We start from the raw sequence: 20,313 nt of genomic DNA on the forward strand, positions 1-20,313 counted from the left end.
ATTTGATTTTTCCAGTTTATATGTAGATTAAAATTACCCATGATTTTCAGTATTGCAAGCACCCAATATATCATCTTGTATATTTGTCCTTCATTGGCCACTTTGAGGGGGTCTGTAGACCACTCCCATTAGTGATGCGTTTCCAATATCATTACCCATCTCTACCCAAACTAACTCTACATCCTGATGTCCTGAACCAAGCTCATCTGTAACTACTACACCAGTGCCATCCTTGGTTGACAGTGTTAACCCTCCACCTTTATCTAGCATCCTATTCTTTTTGAATGTATACACCCTTCAGTATTCTGGACCCAATCCTTGTCGTCATGCAACTAGTTTTCGGTAATGCTTATCGGATCATATTTACTTCAATCGGCACTACCAATTCATTTACTTTATTATTTTTATCGCATTTCTGTGGCAAATGAGTCTCATAAATTTCAGTGTCTGTATTTATAATGGACATTGCCTTTTAAATTTTCACTGATTTTGCAGGCTAGCCACTGGATTTGTTGAAGTTCTTTTGGAAGATAATTTTCATTGTTTTTTTTAAAATACCATTTAAACATTTATAATTCCACTTACTGATTTTTTAAAAAATTAATAAGTGGAATTATAAATGTTTAAAATGTGTATTTCAGAAATTTTATTTAGCATTGTTAGGGCAAATGTCTTCATGATTATTGTGGATTGTACAAAATGACACTAAAATGTTTTGTCTTACAACTGTAATGTTGTGACAGAGAAAGCACTGGTTCGGTGAAGATGGAAATATGATTGCGTTGCCAGACCCAATTAAGTTATCGTGGAAGTGTAAAGTACAATCACCAGATAATATCGTGGAGGATCCTAAGCCAGGTTTAGAGACTGTATACAGAAAGGTATGTGACCATTTCCTCCTTTTAGTGCTGCTGATGTAACTTCACAGTTTGTAAAACAAATAAATAATACTTTGAGTTAATTTTAAAATGAGTACTTGAAAACCCTTTAAACTGTGTCATTTGAAAGTACTTTTGGATTTTGAAGAAGTGTCAGATAAAATGAATATTTAATAGTTTTTTAAAAAATGTGTTTATTGTATTTTTAAGAAATACATTTCTGGAGCTAGTATGGAGCTATACATCCACATACTTTCGATGGAGGTATTATACATGCAAGTGTGTATTCACATGTATCTTCTGAAGCTGCTGTATGAGTAAAGATAGGCTCACATATATATTTTGAGATTATTATTTATTCAGTCACATACATGGGAAAGGACATTCCTTATGGTGCTTGTAGGGCACGCTTATCATAAGATGTAGAAGCAGAAGTAGACCATTCAACCTATTGAGTCTGCTCTGTCGTTTAACGAGATTGTGACTGATCTGATACAATAATTCTCAACTTTACTTTCCTGCCTTATCCCCATAATCCTTGATTACAAATTAAAGATCTATTTATTTTAGCCTCGAACTTCCTTAATGATCCAAGCCCTACTGCACTCTGCGTTAAAGAATTCCACAGATTCACTACTGTCAGAGAGATGAAATCTCTCTTAAATGGGTGACCCCTTAGTCTAAGGTTATGTCCTCATCATTATTGCTATGATGATAATGGGATCATCACAGCAGGCTGCCTGCAGTGGAATCACTGCCAGTTACATGCTAAGGCAACTTGTTTGCTGCTGGGTTTGGCAATTCATTAGGTTGGTTTATGCAAGGGTTTCCTGCAGGCTTATGGCATTTTGCTTTGGGTTGGTGCGCTTCATAAAACATAGTAACTAGAAGCAGGAGAAGGCCATTCCATCCTTCAAGCCTACTCTGCCATTCATTTTGATCATGGCTGATCAAGTTCAATATCCTGATTTCCTCCCCTCTTGATCCCTTTAGCCTGTAGAGCTATAGTGAACCTCTTCTTGAAATCAGATAACGTTTTGGCCTCAACTACATCCTGTGGTGGTGAATTCCACACATTCACCGCCTTCTGGGTGAAGAAATTTCTCCTCACCTCAGTTCTAAAAGATTTATCCCTTATCCTCAAAATATGACCCCTAGTTCTGTATTCCCCCCACCACTGGGAACATTCTTTCTGAATCCACCCTGACTAATCCTGTTAGAATTTTATAAGTTTCTATGAGATTCCCAGTCACTCTTCTAAACCATAGTGAATGTAATCCTAACTGACTTAGTCACTCCTCATATGACAGATCTGCCATCTCAGGATGCAGCCTGGTAAACCTTCTCTGTACTCCCTCTACAGCAAGGACATGCTTCCTCAGATAAGAACATCAAAACTGTAAACAATACTCTAGATGTGGCCTTATCAACACCCTTTACAATTGCAGCTATTTCTTTACTCAAATCCTTTCACTCTGAAGGCCAACATACCATTTGTCGTCTTTACTGCCTGTTGTACCTGTGCACTTACTTTCAGTGGCTGATGCACATGGACTCCAAGGTCTCGCTGAGTATTCACCTCTCAGTTTACACCCATTCAAGTAATAATCTGTCTTCCTATTATTGCTACCAATGTGGCTAACCTCACGTTTATCCATATTATACAGCATGTGCCATGTGTATGCCCACACACTCAGCCTGTCCAAGTCACACCGAAGCATCTCTGCATCCTCTTCACAACTCACACCCCCCATCCAATTTTGTTTCATCTGCAAATTTGGAGATAATACATTCAGTTCCCTCTTCCAAATCACTAATATATGATGTGAACAGTTGGGATGCTAGCATAGGTCCCTGCAGAACCTCACTAGTCATTGACTGCCGATCAGAAAAAGATCCATTTATACAAACTCTTTGTTTCCTATTTGCAAACCAGCTTCCTAACCATCTCAAGGCATTACCTGCAATCCCATGTGCTTTAACTTTACATAGTAGTCTGTTATGTGTTTGTGAATGTGTTGTGCTGAGTAACTAGTTGTGTTTAGTTGGAAATGTGGAATATTTCAGGAAGGAGTTTATGCAGGTGTATGCCTCATGGATTTATGGAGTATAGATAGTATCAAAATTCAGCAGACCTAAATCATTACTGTGCTCTTGAATGGTTCTGTATCCTTGTCATGCGGAGAGTTTGGCCCATTGAGGAGAGAAAGGCATGATTTATGTCTCTAAATGGTTACATTGTCCTTTGTGAGCATGTTAATTTTGGAAATGCAGATTAGTCCCCATTCAAGAGTTATGCGTTAAGCATAGTCATGACTTTTCTTTCCATTTGGCCTTAGAGTAGCCATCTTTTTTGGAGATGGCTGTCTGCAGAATAAAGGAAAAGGAACTTTATTCCTTAGCATGCGGTCTGTCTGGCTGGCTGTTCCTATACAAACTCTGGTTTGTTGCACCATATGTAGGACTAAGCAATTCCCTTTTAGCTGTGCGGCCATGCAGCTGTCCAGAACTTACTGCATAGCAAATAAACTGGCTATGCACAAGAAGATGTATGCATGTCTGACCACACAGTAATCATAGAGGAACCAAGCATTGCAGCTAAAGAGCCACATAGAGTGAAGGGAAACTAGAGAAAGTATTGATTGTAGAGTGGAAGATCTTGATGATTCTTCTCTGTAATACAGGGGGTGCTGTGACAGCATCCTGTACTCCAGTTGACTGAGCATACAATGGCTACCATTAGTGATTCCAATGTCTCCTTGAGACTTCTGTGCTCTAAAGCCTGGAGTTGGTTTCTTGTGGGAATTAAATGTTTATGTTTTCTAACTTTAAGTCAGTCAGAATTTTTATTCCTCTTGCTGTGATGATTCGCACAGAGTAAGAGGGTGCAGAATCTTTCATCTGACTCATAGTTATTGGGTATGTTTTGCTCATTCAAGGACCTAACCATGTCTAACGTATTAAAGATGGGATGCCTTCTGCTAGAATTTTTCAAGTCTGCCATAGTAGCATTCTGTACACAGTAAAACTGATAATTGTTACTTGAGCAGCATGCTCAATCTGAGATTTATATGTCGGAGAAAATCACACACACACAGAGAGACAGTACCATTAACACCCTGTGTAGGGATAGTTGGTAATCAAAATTACCACTTTGCCTAAGTTCCCACACCAGCCCCCTACCCACTTCACTTAGGGATCCTCCAGCACCGAAGGTCTAAGTCTATCTCCTGAATGGGGTTTGAACTCTCAAATGTCTAATTCTGACAACAGGACCAGCAACTAAGCCAAGCTAATATTTTACAGACTTCAGGGAACTTCTGACTACTTAGGCTATTGACATTTTAGTAACTTTATACCTATAGAACAGCATGTTAATAAAATAGCTGATTACTTTTATGTTTAGTATTCTTGAATCTTTGGGTTATTGTTTTGTGTTCTCATGTTTTTACAGGCAATAGTGAGTGAAGCAGCAAAAGCTATTGACGGTTATTTTGGGGAGCTCTCTCAAATCTACCAACTGGATATAAATATTGCAAATTTGCATTTTCTTCACCATCCTTTATTTAGCAGAGAACATGTTATGGCAGCAAAACTTATGCAGCTTTATGACAACTATCAAGCAAGGCAAAAGAAAAATGTCTGTCAACTCCTGATAGATAAAGTAAGTGATCATATTGTGCATTTAATTAAGAACTATTTAATATTTCTTCGTTCATAACATTGAAAATACTCTGGGAAGGACTGGATGTTAATACGTTTTATAATTATTGAAGTAACTTTGGGAAGAGTTGCAAAATTCTTGTTGTAGCTTTCATTGTATTTAGAGCTTTGTAATTCTAAAAGGCTTAATTTGTTATGAACAAATTGTGTATTATGTGAAAGCTACATTTTCTTCCATTATTAGGACTATCATAGCTACTCTTGTTAATTCAAAGAGTTTTAAGAAGTTGCATATTTTCCAATATAAGCAGAAACACACCTCCAATTGGGATACAGCTGCTGCAAATTACTCTAATAGACTTACAGCCACTATAAAGAACAGAATACTAATTCAGATATGACGTGCACTAATTGTAACAACAATTGAAGGATCAAGGCATAAAGGTTCACTCAGTGAGGTAGTCTTTTAATGGTAGATAGCGTAAGTGAAATTACTTGTATACTTCTGAAAAACAACAAATGTATAAACAACAGGGTCAGTATTAACAGAGAGGTGATACTTGTGTGAATGATAGTGGGAATGAAACAAAAAAGATCATGGGGCATATGGGAATGTAAGATTTTAACAAAAGGTCTCATTGTTTTAATTACAGGCTTCCTATCTCCTCTATACAAGAATGGTCATAATATACTCCAGTATGACATGATGGCAGGCACAGTGGCACAGTAGTTAGTACTGCTGCTTCACAGCTCCAGGGACCCGAGTTCAATTTCAGCTTTGGGTAACTGTCTGTGTAGAGGTTCCATATTCTCCTCATGTCTGTGTGGGTTTCCCCTGGTGGCTCCAGTTTCCTCACACAGTCCAAAGATGTGCAGGTTGGGTGAATTGGCCACACTAAATTGTACCTCAGTGTCAGGGTGATTAACAGGGTAACTATGTGAGGTCAAGGTGAAACGACCTAGGTGGGATTGTTGTCAGTGTAATGCACAATGGGCCGAATGGCCTCCTTCTGCACTTTAGGGTTCTGTGATTACATGATTTAGCCTCGACTGCTTAATGGGGCAATGCACAGATGGAATTAATTTTTTTGATTTATTGTTGTCACATGTATTAGTATACAGTGAAAAGTATTGTTTCTTGTGCACTAAACAGATAAAGCATACCATACTGTATATAGAGAAGGAAAGAAGAAAGTGCATAAATATAGTGTTACAGGAATAGCTGGATGTAGATGAATACAAGGTAGGTCCATTCAAAAGTCTGACTTCAGGGGGGAGAAACTGTGAGTTGGTTGGTATGTGTCCTCAGACTTTTTCCTGAATGAAGACAGTGGAAGAGAATATGTCTGGGGTGCATGGTGTCCTTGATAATGCAGGCTGCTTTTCTGAGGCAGCGGGAATTTTATACAAAGTCAGTGGGTGGGAGGTTTGCGTGATAGACTGGTCTTCGTTCATGACTGTCTTTGTAGTTCATTGCGGTCTTACGCAGAGCGGGAGCCATACCAAGCTGTGATACAACCAAAAAGAATGCTTTCTATGGTGCACCTCTAAATGTTGTTGAGAGTCGTAGTGGACGTGCCAAATTTCCTTAACCTCCTAAGAAAGTAAAGGCATTGATGGGCTTTCTTAACCATAGCATCGGCATGGAGGATCCAGAACAGGTTGCTGGTGATCAGGACACCTAAAAACCTGAAACTCTCAACCATTTCCATTTTGTCTCTGTTGATATAGACAGGGGCATGTCCTCCATTATACTTCCAGAAATCGATGACTATCTCCTTTCTTTTGTTAACACTGAGGGGAAGTTATTGTCTTAGCACCAGTTCACTAGATTCTCTATCTCTTTCCTGTACTCTGCCTCATCATTGTTTGATGGTGGTGTCATCAATAAACTTGAAAATCAAGTTGGAGGGGAATTTGGCCACACAGTCACAAGTGTGCAAGGAGTATAGTTAGGGATTGAGGACACAGCCTTGTGGGGCACCGGTGTTGAGGCTGATTGTGGAGGAGATGTTGATGCCTATCTTTACTGATTGCAGTCTGTGAGTTAGGAAGTCAAGGATCCAGTTGCATAGGAAGGAGGTGAGCTGAGGCCATGGAGTTTGGAGATGAGTTTTGTAGGAATAAGGGTGTTAAAGGCTGAGCTATAGTCAATAAATTTCATGTACACTACCCCCAAGTCCCTTTGTGTTGCAGCTTTCTGTAGTTTTTCTCAATTTCAGTAATATTCTGCTTTGTTTTCCCTTCCAAAATGACTAACTTTACATTTTCCACATTATACTTCGCTTGCTACCTTTTTGCCTATGTACTTAACCTGTCAATATCTCTTTGTAAACTGTTTGTATCCCTCTCGCAACTTGCATTTCTACCTAGTTTTGTGTTGTCTGCAAATTTAGCAATAGTACATTTGCTTCCTTCCTCCATATGATTAATATGTATTGTAAAAAGTTGTGATCCCAGCACTGACCTCTTGGAACTCTACTGATTACAAATCGCAAACCTGAAAAGGAACCCTTTCTCCCCACTCACTGCTTCCTCCCATTAATCAATGATTTTTAATCCTATTGTTCCCCCTTCTTGCCCTTGACTTTATCCAAACGGGCCAAATTAGCAGTTGACAGTTCTTTTCCCCTTCAAAATGTGAAGTTGGTCATTTTGGAAGGGAGAACAAAAAGAACAGTATTATTTGAATTGAGGAAAAACTACAGAAATGCAACACAAAGGAACTTGGGGGTAGTATGCATGAAACACAGAAAGCATGTACAGCAAGCCTAACAGAATGTTGACCCTTATTTCAATAGGGTTGGAGTATAAGAGTAGGAAAGTCATGGTGTAACTGTACAAGGTACTGGTGAGGCCACATTTGGAATACTGTGAGCAATTTTGGTCCCCTTATCTAATGAAAGATATTATTCAGTTGGAGGCAGTTCAGAGAAGGTTCATTGGAATAATCCCCGGTATGGAGAAATTGTGAACAGCAGGCACTACAAACAGACTTTGGAATCCCACTGGTTACAGGTTGCCAACCTGAAAAAGAATCCCTATCCTGACTCGTTGTTTCCTGCCCATTAGCCAGTTATTTTTAACTTCTTCAGTTCACACCTTTGGCCCTTAACTTTACGTAAACAGACCAAATTAGCAGTTAACAGTTCCTCACCCCTAAACTTTTTCTTCTGGAGAGCAGGCAGTACAAATAGACTTCAATTCCATACCAAATTCTTTGAAAGGTTCAAATTGGATCACTGCCAAACTGCAACTGTTATCTTTCTGTTTGTGAGGACATTCAAATGGAAACTTACAGCAGTTTGATTTAAATGAATTCTACAAATTCTCCAAGGGAGCTCAACACAACAAAAAACTCTTACTAGATATTAACTCAAAAGTATGCATTTGTTACATTTTTAATTTTAATTGTCTCAGCAAACACAGCTATTTCCTATTTATCTCACATATTTAACTGTTGGTAAATCAGCTGGGGGTGCAACCGCCTCTGTATATTTCTGAATGAGCTTGTTTGCTGTAAATGCAAGCTCAAGAGCTTTTATTACTTGTTTGAGCCTTCCACCACTTTTTTACTGCACAGTGAAGTGTCTGTTAAAAACCACCCCTGTTTTTGCATTTTTCCAGTTGGTTTATGAGGTTTCTGAGCGAGGTGAAGGTACATTGTTCTTTCACCTCCACATTGAGTATGAACTCAATTTCTGCCTTTTCGGCTTTTTCTTTCTCAGCTTTGACATGTCTTACTTGTTTGCAGTTTGTGTCCCGTGTTTCTGGATTGCCTGTGCAAATCCATGCACAATTTGTTTTGCAGTTTCTAGACCGCCAGTGCGAATCACACACTAGGAGCATACCCCTCACCACTATGTACTTTGTTTCCCTTACACACTCTTGAGAGGGGTTTTACAGCTATCCTGTTATCAATGTCCTATGCTTCCTTTGTCTGGTCTACTCTGAGCCTGGGCCTGCTCATTAAGCAGCTGTACACTTCGCCAACACCCAGCCATGAGTATAATCAAAGATAATACTCACCAAACAGTGGTTCCGTTATCGCATCCGGCCTGAACGGATCCCATCCTTGTCGCTAATCTATAGGGGATGAAAAACAGTTATCCAGCTGTTGTCTGCCTTCATTCCCACTGAGTGACCAGATGGAGATTTTTGGAATTATAAAGTGGCTTTAATTCAAGCTAAAACAAAGAAACCAGCTTTCTGCCATGTGGTCACAAGGAAATACGAAGTCAATTATTCTTTGGGTTTATTTACAAATGATTTACACAACTAGTTGAAATTGTACACTTATTTGAAAGTAATCAATATCCAATTACTACTAGCAGCTCTGATTATGTTCTTTGTTTCCGACAGTGAGGTTTAACCAATTACAGCAACTCTACTTGCCTAATAACAATGTCCAATTACTAACAAGACATGTACACGTAGTTACACTATCAATAAACATACATCTGTGGCCCTCTAATACCTGGAAAGCAGTGATTTATGGATACATAGTGGTATCAAGAACCTTCCTTCTCCAACGTTTTCACAGCCGTAATTTGTAATCTAACAGCTTCCCAAGAACTTCATGGTATTCAATGATTTTTAATCCCTTCACGAGCAAGTGTGTAGAGATGATTTGATTTATTATTTGTCAAATGTATTGGAATACAGTAAAAAGTATTGTTTCTTGCATGCTACACAGATAAAACATACCATTCATAGAGTACATCGGGAAGAAGGAAAGCATAGGCACAGGATATAGTGTTGCAATTACAGGTAGGGTAAAGAGAAAGATCAGCTTAATATATGATTGGACTATTAGAAAGTCTGATAGCAGCAGGGAAGAAGCTGTTTCTTGAGTCTGTTGATATTACTGAATGCAGTCTATAGGTTAGGAAGTCAAGGATCCCGTCGCAGAGGGATGAGCAGAATCCTAGACCATCGAGTTTGGAAATGTAATCAGTGGGTATGCTGGGGTCAGTTTGCAAGAAGTTGCCTCGCTCTGGCGCCATCTTTTGTGTGGTATATTGTATTGGGCAGATAAGTAGCAATCGCATACGCAGATCACAATCCCTTGAAAACTGGAGAAATTTCAACATCAGGTTATTCCAATGGAGTTTGCTATTTCAACCATTTACTTAAAATCATTTACATGGCCAGGAGAGAAAATGTAATTGTGGACACTTTATCCCAAGTATAAAATAGACATTTTGAAATAGTGGGCGTAAATTATTTGGGGTATCTTCTATGTTAATGCGTACTCTTGAATTTTTGTAATGTTTAATAAGATAGAACTAATCAAAAAAAGGTTGAGAAATTAAATGTTTTTCAAATGAAGACATTTCATTTTTAAAAAGAGGGGATGTGTCAAGGGTCTGCCGAGCAGCAACAGTAACAATTTAAAAGGACAAAAGTTGAAATCTACCTAGCAACAGTAACAAGAATTTAAAAAGGTTTGAGAGATTGAAATCTGCCTGGCAACAGTAACAGTTAGCAAATCCAAGGGTGGGCAAACTTCTAAATTTGATCAGGACATTTCAGAAACATGAGAGCATCTAAAGTTGATCAGGTATGAATTGCTGTAGGAGTAGAAACAGATTACTTAGATGATAGCTTAAGAAATGTTTGGCTGCCCAAACAGAAACAATTTACCTAAAATTATTTAGGGCCACAGAAATGCTAAGCTCCATGAAAGGAAATAGCTCAAGATATGTAGTTGCCAATTCTCATTTTGAAATAACAGAAGGGGAAACCACATAACTGTTTCTCCCCTAAGAAACAAATAAGGGCAGTCCTCACCTCACAGCCAGAAGCCAGTCCACAACTCAAAGCCAAAAGGCTAGGACCCATTTCAGAGTCAAGGAATCCTGTGACATCTTTCACTCCTCAGGGATGCTCTAGTCTTGCATCTAAGTCTTAGAATCATAGTGTTGCTGGAATCCTTTGTAAAGGCAGTTTAAACTTTTGCTGGAACAGGAAAAGACGTTTCCTAGATATGATCATCAGCCCTGAATTGTGTGGTAACTATAAGCTGGATTTGACTTATAGAGTTATTTAATTTGGTGGTTGTTTGGGAAAATGTAGTCCTAGCGACTTCAGTGACCAGAGATATATTTTAGAACAAGGGGTAATTTCAACGCAACTGTGTGTGTGTTTGTTTGTTCATGTACTTAGGGTATTGTAGTCTTTTGCTTTTTTTAAGTTAGTAAATATCCTTTAATAATTGGTTCAACTAACAGCTGGACAGATTCCTCACTGGGTTTTTAAGTGACTCTTCACAATATAAGAAAAAACACCTCCACGACCTGGTGTTTAAGGGTGTGAAACCCTCGCAGCTAACATCAGCATGGTTTATGACGTATGTGTAGTGCTCTATATGTAGTCTAACAGGTTTAGCATAACTTGCGTATGGTCTACAGGTTTAGTATAACTTGCCTATTTCCCTATTTTTCAATTCTATCTCTTGCTATTTTCATGATTATGCTAATCTGTGGTGCACTTTTTGGGGATTGGTATATTTGTAATCTGAGATCCTTTTGTGCCTCTACTCCAACTAAACTTGGAAGTTTCAATAAGTGACGTCCTAGTGTATTAGCTCACGTTTATGTGTTGAATTTGATTTGCTAATTACCTGAAGTTTATTAATGTCACCCTATATTTTGTTGCCGTCCTTCTCAATATTATTCCCCCCAAATTTAATGTCATCCACAAATTCAGAAATTGGGCTGAATCTTCCCCTTCCACCACTGGCGAGCAGGGGCACGAGATGTGGCACGAATCAAAAACTCACTTTTCCAGTGTTGGGCAATTAGATTGGAATCTTGCTCTTTTAACTTTCATGGCTGGTTAAAGGTGGGTCGAGTGTCCTGCTGATCTATGCCAGGAACTCCATATGCATCTTATGAATGCTCACTTGTTTCCTCTTCAAATTTTCTACCCCAACAGCTGGAATTTAAAACCATTCTGTTCCATGACTCTTGATAAGGGGCATGCACCCATTGAGGGAGACTTCCTGGACTCACCAGGCACTTGATGCAGCCTTCCGCATTCCCGCAGACCACTGTCAGAAGCTAGGAGATATCGATGCAGGAAATACTATATGTGGGAAAGGGGGGTTGCAAGGCTGGAATGTGAAGGTGGCAGGGGGAAAGGGTGTTTTAGTGGGAGAGTTGACAGTGGGGTCCTGAGAGGAGAACTCAGGATACTGATGGTAAGAGAGAACAGTGACAGTGAGAGGGTGAAATAGGAGGGAGCTGTGTGAGAGGATCAAGCTGTGCATTTGGCAGCTGTAGGTATTGTTGTAAGGGTCATGGAGGGAGACAGGAAAGCTGGCACAGACCATGAGAGTGGGCAGGGTCATTGTGGGCATGGGCACAATAATGGGTATGGGCTCTGAGGGGAGGGAAGCCATCTGGATTTGGATGGTGATAGGGTCCAGGGTAGAGTAGTATTTATTCTCATAGAATTCTACAGTGCAGAAGGAGGCCATTCGGCCCGTCAAACCTGCACCGACCCAGGCCTTATTCCTGTAACTGCACATATTTACCCCTGTTGACATTAGGGTCAATTTAGCATGGCCAATCAACTGTACATCTTTGAACAGTGGATGAAAACTGGAGGAAACCCATGCAGAGGAAGCAAAAGAGTTGGAATAAATGAATCTTTTTCTGATTGGTAGGCAGTGGCTAGTGGAGTACCGCATGGATTTCTGTGTTGGGATCCCAACTATTCACATTATATGTTAATCATTTGGATGAGGGAACTAAATGTACTATCTCCAAATTTGCAGTTGATGCATGTTGGTTGGCAGGGTAAGCCTGTGAAGAGGATGGAGAGATGCTTTGGACAGGCTGTGGGAATATGCATGGCAAATGCAGTTTAGTGTGGATAAATGTGAAGTTGTCCACTTTGGTAGCAAAAATAGGGAGGTATATTGTTATTTGAATGGATTGAATTAAGAGAGGTGGATACTAAGCGAGACCTTGGTGTCTTCATGCATCAGTTGCTGAAAGTATGTGCGCAGGTACGTCAGGCAGTAAGAAAGCAAATGGTATGTTGGTCCTCATAAGAAGAGGATTTGAGTATAGGAATTGGGATGTTTTATTGAAATTACATAGGCTTTGGTGAGGCCACACATGGAGTATTGTGTGCAGTTTTGATGTCCTTATCTGAGGAAGGATGTTCTTGCTGTAGTGGGAGTGCAGCAAAGGTTTACCAGGCTAATGCCTGGGATGGCAAGAGTGCTACATGAGGAGAGATCAGTTAGGATTATATTAGTTGGAGTTTAGAAGAGTGAGAGAGGTGGATCACATAGAAGCTTATAAAATTTTAACAGGATTGAAAAGGATAGATTTGGAAAGAATGCTCCCAATGGTGGGGGAGTCCAGAAGTAGGGATCATGGTTTGAGGAGAAAGGGATAAACCTTTTAGGACTGAAGTAAGGTGAAATTTCTTCACACAGAGAGTAGTGAATCTGTGGACTTATTACCACAGAAAGCAGCTGAGGCCAACACATTATATGATTTCAATAAGGAATTAGATATCGCTCTTGTTGCTAAAGGAATCACGGAAGATAGGTGGAAGGCAGAATCCGGACATTGAATTTGATGATCAGCCATGATCATAATAAATGGTGGAGCAGGCTCGAAGGGTCAAATGGCCTATTCCGCCTTCTATTTTTTATGTGTCTGTATGTATGTTTCTCAGGCAAAAGACAGCTGAAAGTCCATTATTTAATTACTTTAGAGATGTCTGTATTTTACGTATCTTCTTTTCCGTAGCTTCAAACATTAAATAATACAATAAAAAACTTGGAAAGGAATCTGGAAGTAAATTCTATAAATCCCAGTAGAATTGAAGACTTAAAGAAGCAAATAAGGTTTGTATCCTTTTTTTAGTGGTGCTTTCTTAATGAGGCTTTCTGCTGGAGGTTTACTTTTTCTGCTGTTACTACCCTTCATCAGCTACAAGTATATTCATAATATTTCTGAACATTGGTACGTCCACAACAGATGTTGATTGCTGAGCAAATCTAATCCTGGGAGGAAAATTGACTTGGGGACCATTTTTTTGTGTTCTGCAAATGAGAAAAAAACCTACTGATATCAGCAGGTAGAATTCCAGTAGCACGTTTGGGATTTTAAAAATTAAAATATTCTTTAATAAAAAGAAAGAAAAACTTAAGCACAGAATATTACAATTGCACAGTTAAATAATCTTACAAAATATTACCCCCCAAAATAACCTACTTGGTCATACCCAGTAGCAAGCACCTTCCAGGCAATTTTCCCTTATAGATGTTTAACGATAAAAATCCTATTATATTACCCAAGGCAAAACTGCAATTGCTGTAATAAAGGTATACCACACAAGCTCTTAACAGCTCTTCCACTTTGTTATGGAAATACAAGAAACTTCAGAAACAAGACTTCTGAAACCCAAAGCCTTTCTGGTTTTTTGGACAGCTACTTCAGATTTTGTATCTTCTCTGAGCATAAAGCTGTTTCCACCATGTCTTCCCCACACTGAACCAAGCCCAATGCAGCTCTCTCCATTAGCTTATTTTTCCCTTTATATTTAATTCCGTTGTTCTCATCACTTCTTTGAACTAACAACTAGCTTTTCAAAATTATATTTTTTCCATATTTTTCTATGTTTTCCACTTGCAGGTCAAATAAAATTTAACAATCTTGCCTTATTTATTTCTGAAACCTTGCAAATTATAGAAGTTCCTTACTTCCCTTTGTAATTTAAAGGCTGAAAATGGAATTCCCTTTATAGCCCCTAATGCAAATGTCTAAACTCTATTTATTCACTTATGAAATAATTATTTACTTTATGATAGCTGAATTACAATGCAAACGTGTAGCACCTTTAATCCTTTTTACCCCTCAACTCCCCAGGCGAGCAGTTTCCGTTGATCTTTCCCCGGCTTAATTAAATCATTTACACATACACCCACACAAAACCACCTTTACAGAATGACACAAAATATTTCCCCAAAAATATTTTAAAAATCCTCACAATATGATCATAATGTCCTTGAAATTATTCAGATAGTGATCATATGACTGTGCGGTATTCAATTTATATCAAATTCTCTTTTTCTTTTGAAATTTGGTAAATTCAGGTTAATTTGAAATCCCTGGGGTGTGCTGTTCCTTCTAACCTCCTGTGTTCAGTTTTCTACTGTCTGGCATATTCCTGGCTCCTTGCTACTGTTCCTTGCTCCATTTTGATTCTTATTACTTAACTTCTTATTTTGGGTCACTATGACTTCATGCGCACTATGATTTCTTGCTGAAATTCCTCTTTCCTATCTTACGAAGCTGTTAGCAGAATGTGATCAGCAGGAGGCAGAGAGATCATTTATGGAAAAATGTGACAGCTAAAATTATAGAACAGAAAAGGAGCCCATTTGGTCCCATGCATCAATACTTAATCTCTTAGTTTATTTGCCTGTTCTGATAAATTTTTCTTTCTCAAATTGTATTTATCCACTTTGATTTAAAATGTGTTTTAGAGGTTGTTCCTCCATCAATTACGTGTTCTAAGTATGCTGTGCATAAAAATCTTCTAATCTTTTCTATTTTGGCATCTTTATATTTATGGCCAATAGATACTGACTGCTTTATTGAGCTTTTCATAGTTTGAACAACTCTTTAATTCTGTAAGTTTGCTGTTGTCCCACTGTGATTCTTCATCCCCTGGGTCTTTACATTGGCAAAAACTGTTGTGATCCCTATAGGTGAGCTACATCAGGGGCCCTGATGTATACTCAATTTGACTTTGACACCACCTCAAAATGAACTTAGTTGAGTTGTTGGGCCTCAAAATTCTGACTTAATGATGCTGCCCCAAAGTCATGGCCAGGACTAAGGAATTTAGGTCCCAGTTTTGTTCAGTTCCTTTGTTTTAACTTAATGAAAGAATCCAGGAATGACAGACCAAAACCATTAAAAAGTTAGCAATGCAACCTGGAGTGCATTAAGTAATAATGGGAAGTTGTTATGTTCCCAATCCTCCAAGAGTTTACAAATTGCAGACCGGGCATTGATGCCGTACTACATTTGAATACTCAATCCTCATTTATATTCTTAGGGAAACAAAGAGACTTCTGAATATGGAAAAGAAAAAAGATCATACTGTGTTAACAAACATTTTGAAGGTCTGGAAACAGATAAAAGCTTTGCGGAAAGTTAAAATGTATACCTGTACATCAGTAAAGCTCCAAGTACAAGAGTAAGTTTGTTCAATAATGCCAATTGTAATTACTTTCTTTCCTTAGGAAAATATATTAAAAAATCAACTTGTCTAAGTTAATTGAAAGGCCTGGTTTAAGGATTAGTTTTTACCATTACAGTGCCTACTTATTAAATTTGTTGTGTACAAACAAATTAAACGTAACTAGCAGTAATTAATACTTTGAATAGCAGTTCTTTTATTAGTTAAAATATTAAATTATTAATATGAAGGCCACTTTTTTTGTGTATTATTTAAAGCACAGCATTAAATTATTTTGCTTTCCTGCTATGTTAAAGTGTATTTACAAACTGTAATCCTCCTGCAAGAAAATTACTTGTGAAGGTTTCTTAAAGGGCAATCAAGATAGAATTATGGAATCTTATGCATAAAAATATGAACAAAAATTGAGTTCTTAACTTACCATAAAATCAGTTACCTAGGTGTTTAAAGAAGTTTACAGAATAACAAAGTTTGCATTCTAACAACACAGGTGAAGCAGCCATTTCCTATTGCATCAGTGTGACAGGGAAATGAGATTACAAAAGAGGACAACATTAGCCATTTTGTTGTTTGGCAGCTTGGCTCTTAAATTTGGATATGCTGTATTCATTTTATAGATGTCACCTTGCCTCCAAGATGGCATCCATGGTACATGCGCATACTTTGCTGCCCATATCAGATGTAACTTCGGTGAGGCAGGGTGCAGGTCTGTGTGTTAGACATAGAAACATAGAAAATAGGTGAAGGAGTAGGCCATTCGGCCCTTCAAACCTGCACCACCATTTAGTATGATCATAGCTGATCATGCACTTTCAATATACCACTCCCGCTTTCTCTCCTTACCCCTTGAACCCTTTAACCGCAAGTGCCACGTCCAGCTCCCTCTTGAACATATCTAATGAACTGGCCCCAAGATCTTTTTGTGCTAGAGAATTCCACAGATTTACAACTCTCTGAGTGAAAAAGTACTTCCTCATCTCAGTCCTGAATGGCTTCCCCCTTATTCTTAGACTGTGACTCCCTAGTTCTAGACTTCCCAAGACTGGAAACATTTTTCCCGCATCTAGCCTGTCATATTGTCAATGGGGTGCAAGTGACATCCACCCCCTCTAGACTGTCTAAATCTAAGGGTCAGGAACAAAAGGGGGCTGCTGGGAGGAGGAAGGGGGGTGAGGAGCGGAGGCCTCAGCCTCTTAATCTGCATAACAGGTTTGAGGTTCTTGCTTCCACTCTGGAAGAGGACGAGGCAGGTGAGGTTGGTGAGCAAACTGCACACGGTACAGTGATGCAGCAGGACATAGGCAAAGAGAAGGGGAAAAGGAACGTAGTAGTGATTGGGGATAGTGGGGTGAAGGGTATTGACACTGTCCTTTGTCACAATGACAAAGTGCACAGAAGGGTGTGTTGTCTGCCTGGTGCTCGGGTACAGGATGTCGCAGCTGGGCTGCAGAGGAATCTGGAGTGGGAGGGTGAGAACCCAGTTGTGGTGGTACATGTGGGTGCCAGCGACGTAGGCAAAGTGCGGACTGAGGATCTGGGGAGGGAGTATGAGAAGCTGGGAATGGAATTAAAAAGTAGAACCGACAAGGTGGTCTTCTCTGGGCTACTGCCTGAACCGAGTGCAGACGGGCGTAGGGTTGACAGGATAAAGGAAGTGAATGGGTGGCTCAGAGATTGGTGTGGGAGGAATGGGTTCGAATTTATGGGGCATTGGCACCAGTATTGGGGTAGGTGGGACTTGTTCGGGCGGGATGGGGTTGGTCTGAATCGTGCTGGGACCAGAGTGCTGGCGAATCGAGTAAAGAGGACTGTAGACAGGGCTTTAAACTAATTAGGGGGGGGGAGGGTGCGAGGGTAGGTGATGTTAGGAGCTCTACAGTTAAGGATAGGGTACAGGTAAGGGAAGAGGCTGAGGATGTCCCAAGTGGTGGCGTTACGGCAAATAGGGTCCAGAAGAAGGCTGGGATGAAAGCGCTTTATCTGAATGCACGAAGCATTCGGAATAAAGTGGATGAGCTGGTGGCGCAGATCGACACAAATGGATACGATCTGGTGGCCATTACAGAGACGTGGCTGCAAGGTGACAGGGACTGGGAGATGAATGTACAGGGCTATCAAGTGTTTAGGAAGGATAGGCAGGAGGAAAGAGGGGGTGGCGTAGCTCTGCTGATTAAGGACAGCATCAAGGTGGTAGCAAGGGATGATATCGGAGCCAAAGAGCAGAAAGTGGAATCGTTGTGGGTGGAGATTAGGAACAGCAAAGGGAGGAAGACGCTGGTGGGTGTCGTCTATAGGCCCCCGAATAATGATCTGGAGGTGGGGCGGGCTGTTAACGCGCAAATAAGTGCGGCGTGCAGGAATGGGACGGCAGTAGTTATGGGGGATTTCAATCTGCATATTGATTGGTCGACCCATGTTGGACGAGGTGGGCTCGAGGAGGAGTTCTTGGAATGCTGCCGGGATAGTTTCCTGGAACAGTGTGTGTTGGAGCCGACGAGGGAGCGAGCTATCTTGGATCTGGTGCTATGTAATGAGGCGGGTAGAATTAGGGACCTTGAGGTGAAGGATCCTCTTGGAGAGAGTGATCATTGTATGGTGGAGTTTCTGTTGCAGATGGAGGAGGAGAAAGTGGGTTCCCGGACACGCGTCCTTTGTTTGAATAGAGGGGAGTATGGTAGGATGAGAGAAGAATTGGCGAATGTGGACTGGGGGAGCGCGTTGGAAGGTAGGTCTGCTGAGGAGCAGTGGAGGATCTTTAAGGAGATCTTTCTTGGTGCTCAGCAGAAATTTATTCCGATGGTTAAAAAGGACAGTAGGAAGAGAGGTAATAAGCCGTGGATAACGAAGGAGGTGAAGGAAAGTGTTAAATTAAAAGCGGAGGAATTTAGAGTAGCTAAGAGCAGTGGGCGAGAAGAGGATTGGGAGAGGTTTAAATGTCAACAAAGATTGACAAAAAAGTTGATAAAGGAGGGTAGAAGAAGCTATGAAGCTGGGCTAGCGCTTAATATAAAAAAGGATAGCAAGAATTTTTATAAATATATAAAAAGGAAGAGGCTGGCTAGGGTGAACGTTGGTCCCTTAGCGGATGAGAAAGGGGACCTAGTGGTAGGGGATGGGGATATGGCTAAGGTCTTGAATAACTTTTTTGTTTCTGTCTTCACGGAGGAGGACGTGAATAATTTGCCGGGTGTTAGCGATGGAAAGGTGGTAGGACTGGAGGGTCTTAATGACATTACTGTTACTAGGGAGGTGGTGCGCAACAGACTGGAGGGGCTGATTGTGGACAAGTCCCCAGGACCGGATGGAATGCATCCGAGGGTTCTGAAAGAAATGGCGGAGGTGATAGTGGATGCCTTGGTGGTTATTTTCCAGACGTCGCTGGATTCCGGGGAAGTGCCGGAGGATTGGAAAACGGCTAATGTTACGCCGTTGTTTAAGAAGGGTGCCAGGCAAAAGGCGGGGAATTACAGGCCGGTTAGTTTAACGTCTGTGGTAGGTAAAATGTTAGAATCCGTCATTAAGGAGGAAATTGCGAGGCATCTTGAAGGGAATTGCTTGATAGGGCAGACGCAACACGGTTTCATTAAAGGGAAGTCGTGTCTGACAAATTTACTGGAGTTCTATGAGGATGTGTCTAGGGCGGTGGATAGAGGAGAGCCGGTGGATGTGGTCTTTCTGGATTTTCAGAAGGCGTTTGATAAGGTACCTCACAAGAGGTTACTGCAGAAGGTCAGAGGACATGGAGTTGGGGGTAGGGTGTTAGCGTGGATAGAGGATTGGTTGTCAAATAGGAGGCAGAGAGTGGGGGTCAATGGGTGCTATTCGGATTGGCGGTTGGTGACTAGTGGGGTGCCCCAGGGGTCGGTGCTGGGGCCTCAGCTATTTACCATTTATATAGATGATCTGGAGGAGGGAACCGAGTGTAGGGTGTCGAAATTTGCTGATGACACCAAGATTGGGGGAAAGGCAAATTGTGCGGAGGGTGTGGAGAGTCTGCAGAAGGATCTAGATAGGCTGGGCGAATGGGCCAGGAAATGGCAAATGGAATTTAATGTTGGCAAGTGTGAGGTGGTCCACTTTGGTAGGAAGAATGGTAGGAAGGACTATTACTTACGTGGCGAAAAACTGCAGCAGGCGACGGTGCAGAGGGACCTCGGGGTCCTTGTGCATGAGTCGCAAAAACCCAGCCTGCAGGTGCAGCAGGTGGTCAGGAAGGCGAATGGGATGCTGGCCTTCATAGCGAGGGGGATTGAATATAAAAGTAGGGAGGTGTTGCTGCAGCTGTATAGGGCATTGGTGAGGCCGCAGCTGGAGTACTGTGTGCAGTTTTGGGCGCCGCACCTGCGCAAGGATATTTTGGCCTTGGAGGGAGTGCAGAGGAGGTTTACTAGGCTGATACCGGAGTTGAGGGGGTTGAGCTATGAGGAGAGGCTGAATAAACTAGGCTTGTACTCGTTAGAGTTTAGAAGAATGAGGGGAGATCTCATTGAGACGTATAAGATGATGAATGGGATGGATAGGATAGAGGTGGAAA

General features: G+C 40.7%; 1 protein-coding gene across 1 annotated transcript in view; it reads left to right on the plus strand.

The window, feature by feature from the left end:
* LOC145354567 (protein CC2D2B-like) overlaps positions 1–20,313 on the plus strand; it is a 272,448-nt gene that overhangs the window by 122,804 nt on the left and 129,331 nt on the right. Inside the window, exons 16-19 of the mRNA XM_080206030.1 lie at positions 744–881; positions 4,333–4,542; positions 13,316–13,413; positions 15,636–15,776. Of these exons, the coding sequence (XP_080062156.1) occupies positions 744–881; positions 4,333–4,542; positions 13,316–13,413; positions 15,636–15,776 (587 nt within the window). The remainder of the gene's footprint in view (positions 1–743; positions 882–4,332; positions 4,543–13,315; positions 13,414–15,635; positions 15,777–20,313) is intronic.

This window comes from Carcharhinus amblyrhynchos, chromosome 17 (genome assembly GCF_965287045.1).
Source record: "Carcharhinus amblyrhynchos chromosome 17, sCarAmb.v2.hapA, whole genome shotgun sequence".
NCBI lineage: Eukaryota > Metazoa > Chordata > Chondrichthyes > Carcharhiniformes > Carcharhinidae > Carcharhinus > Carcharhinus amblyrhynchos.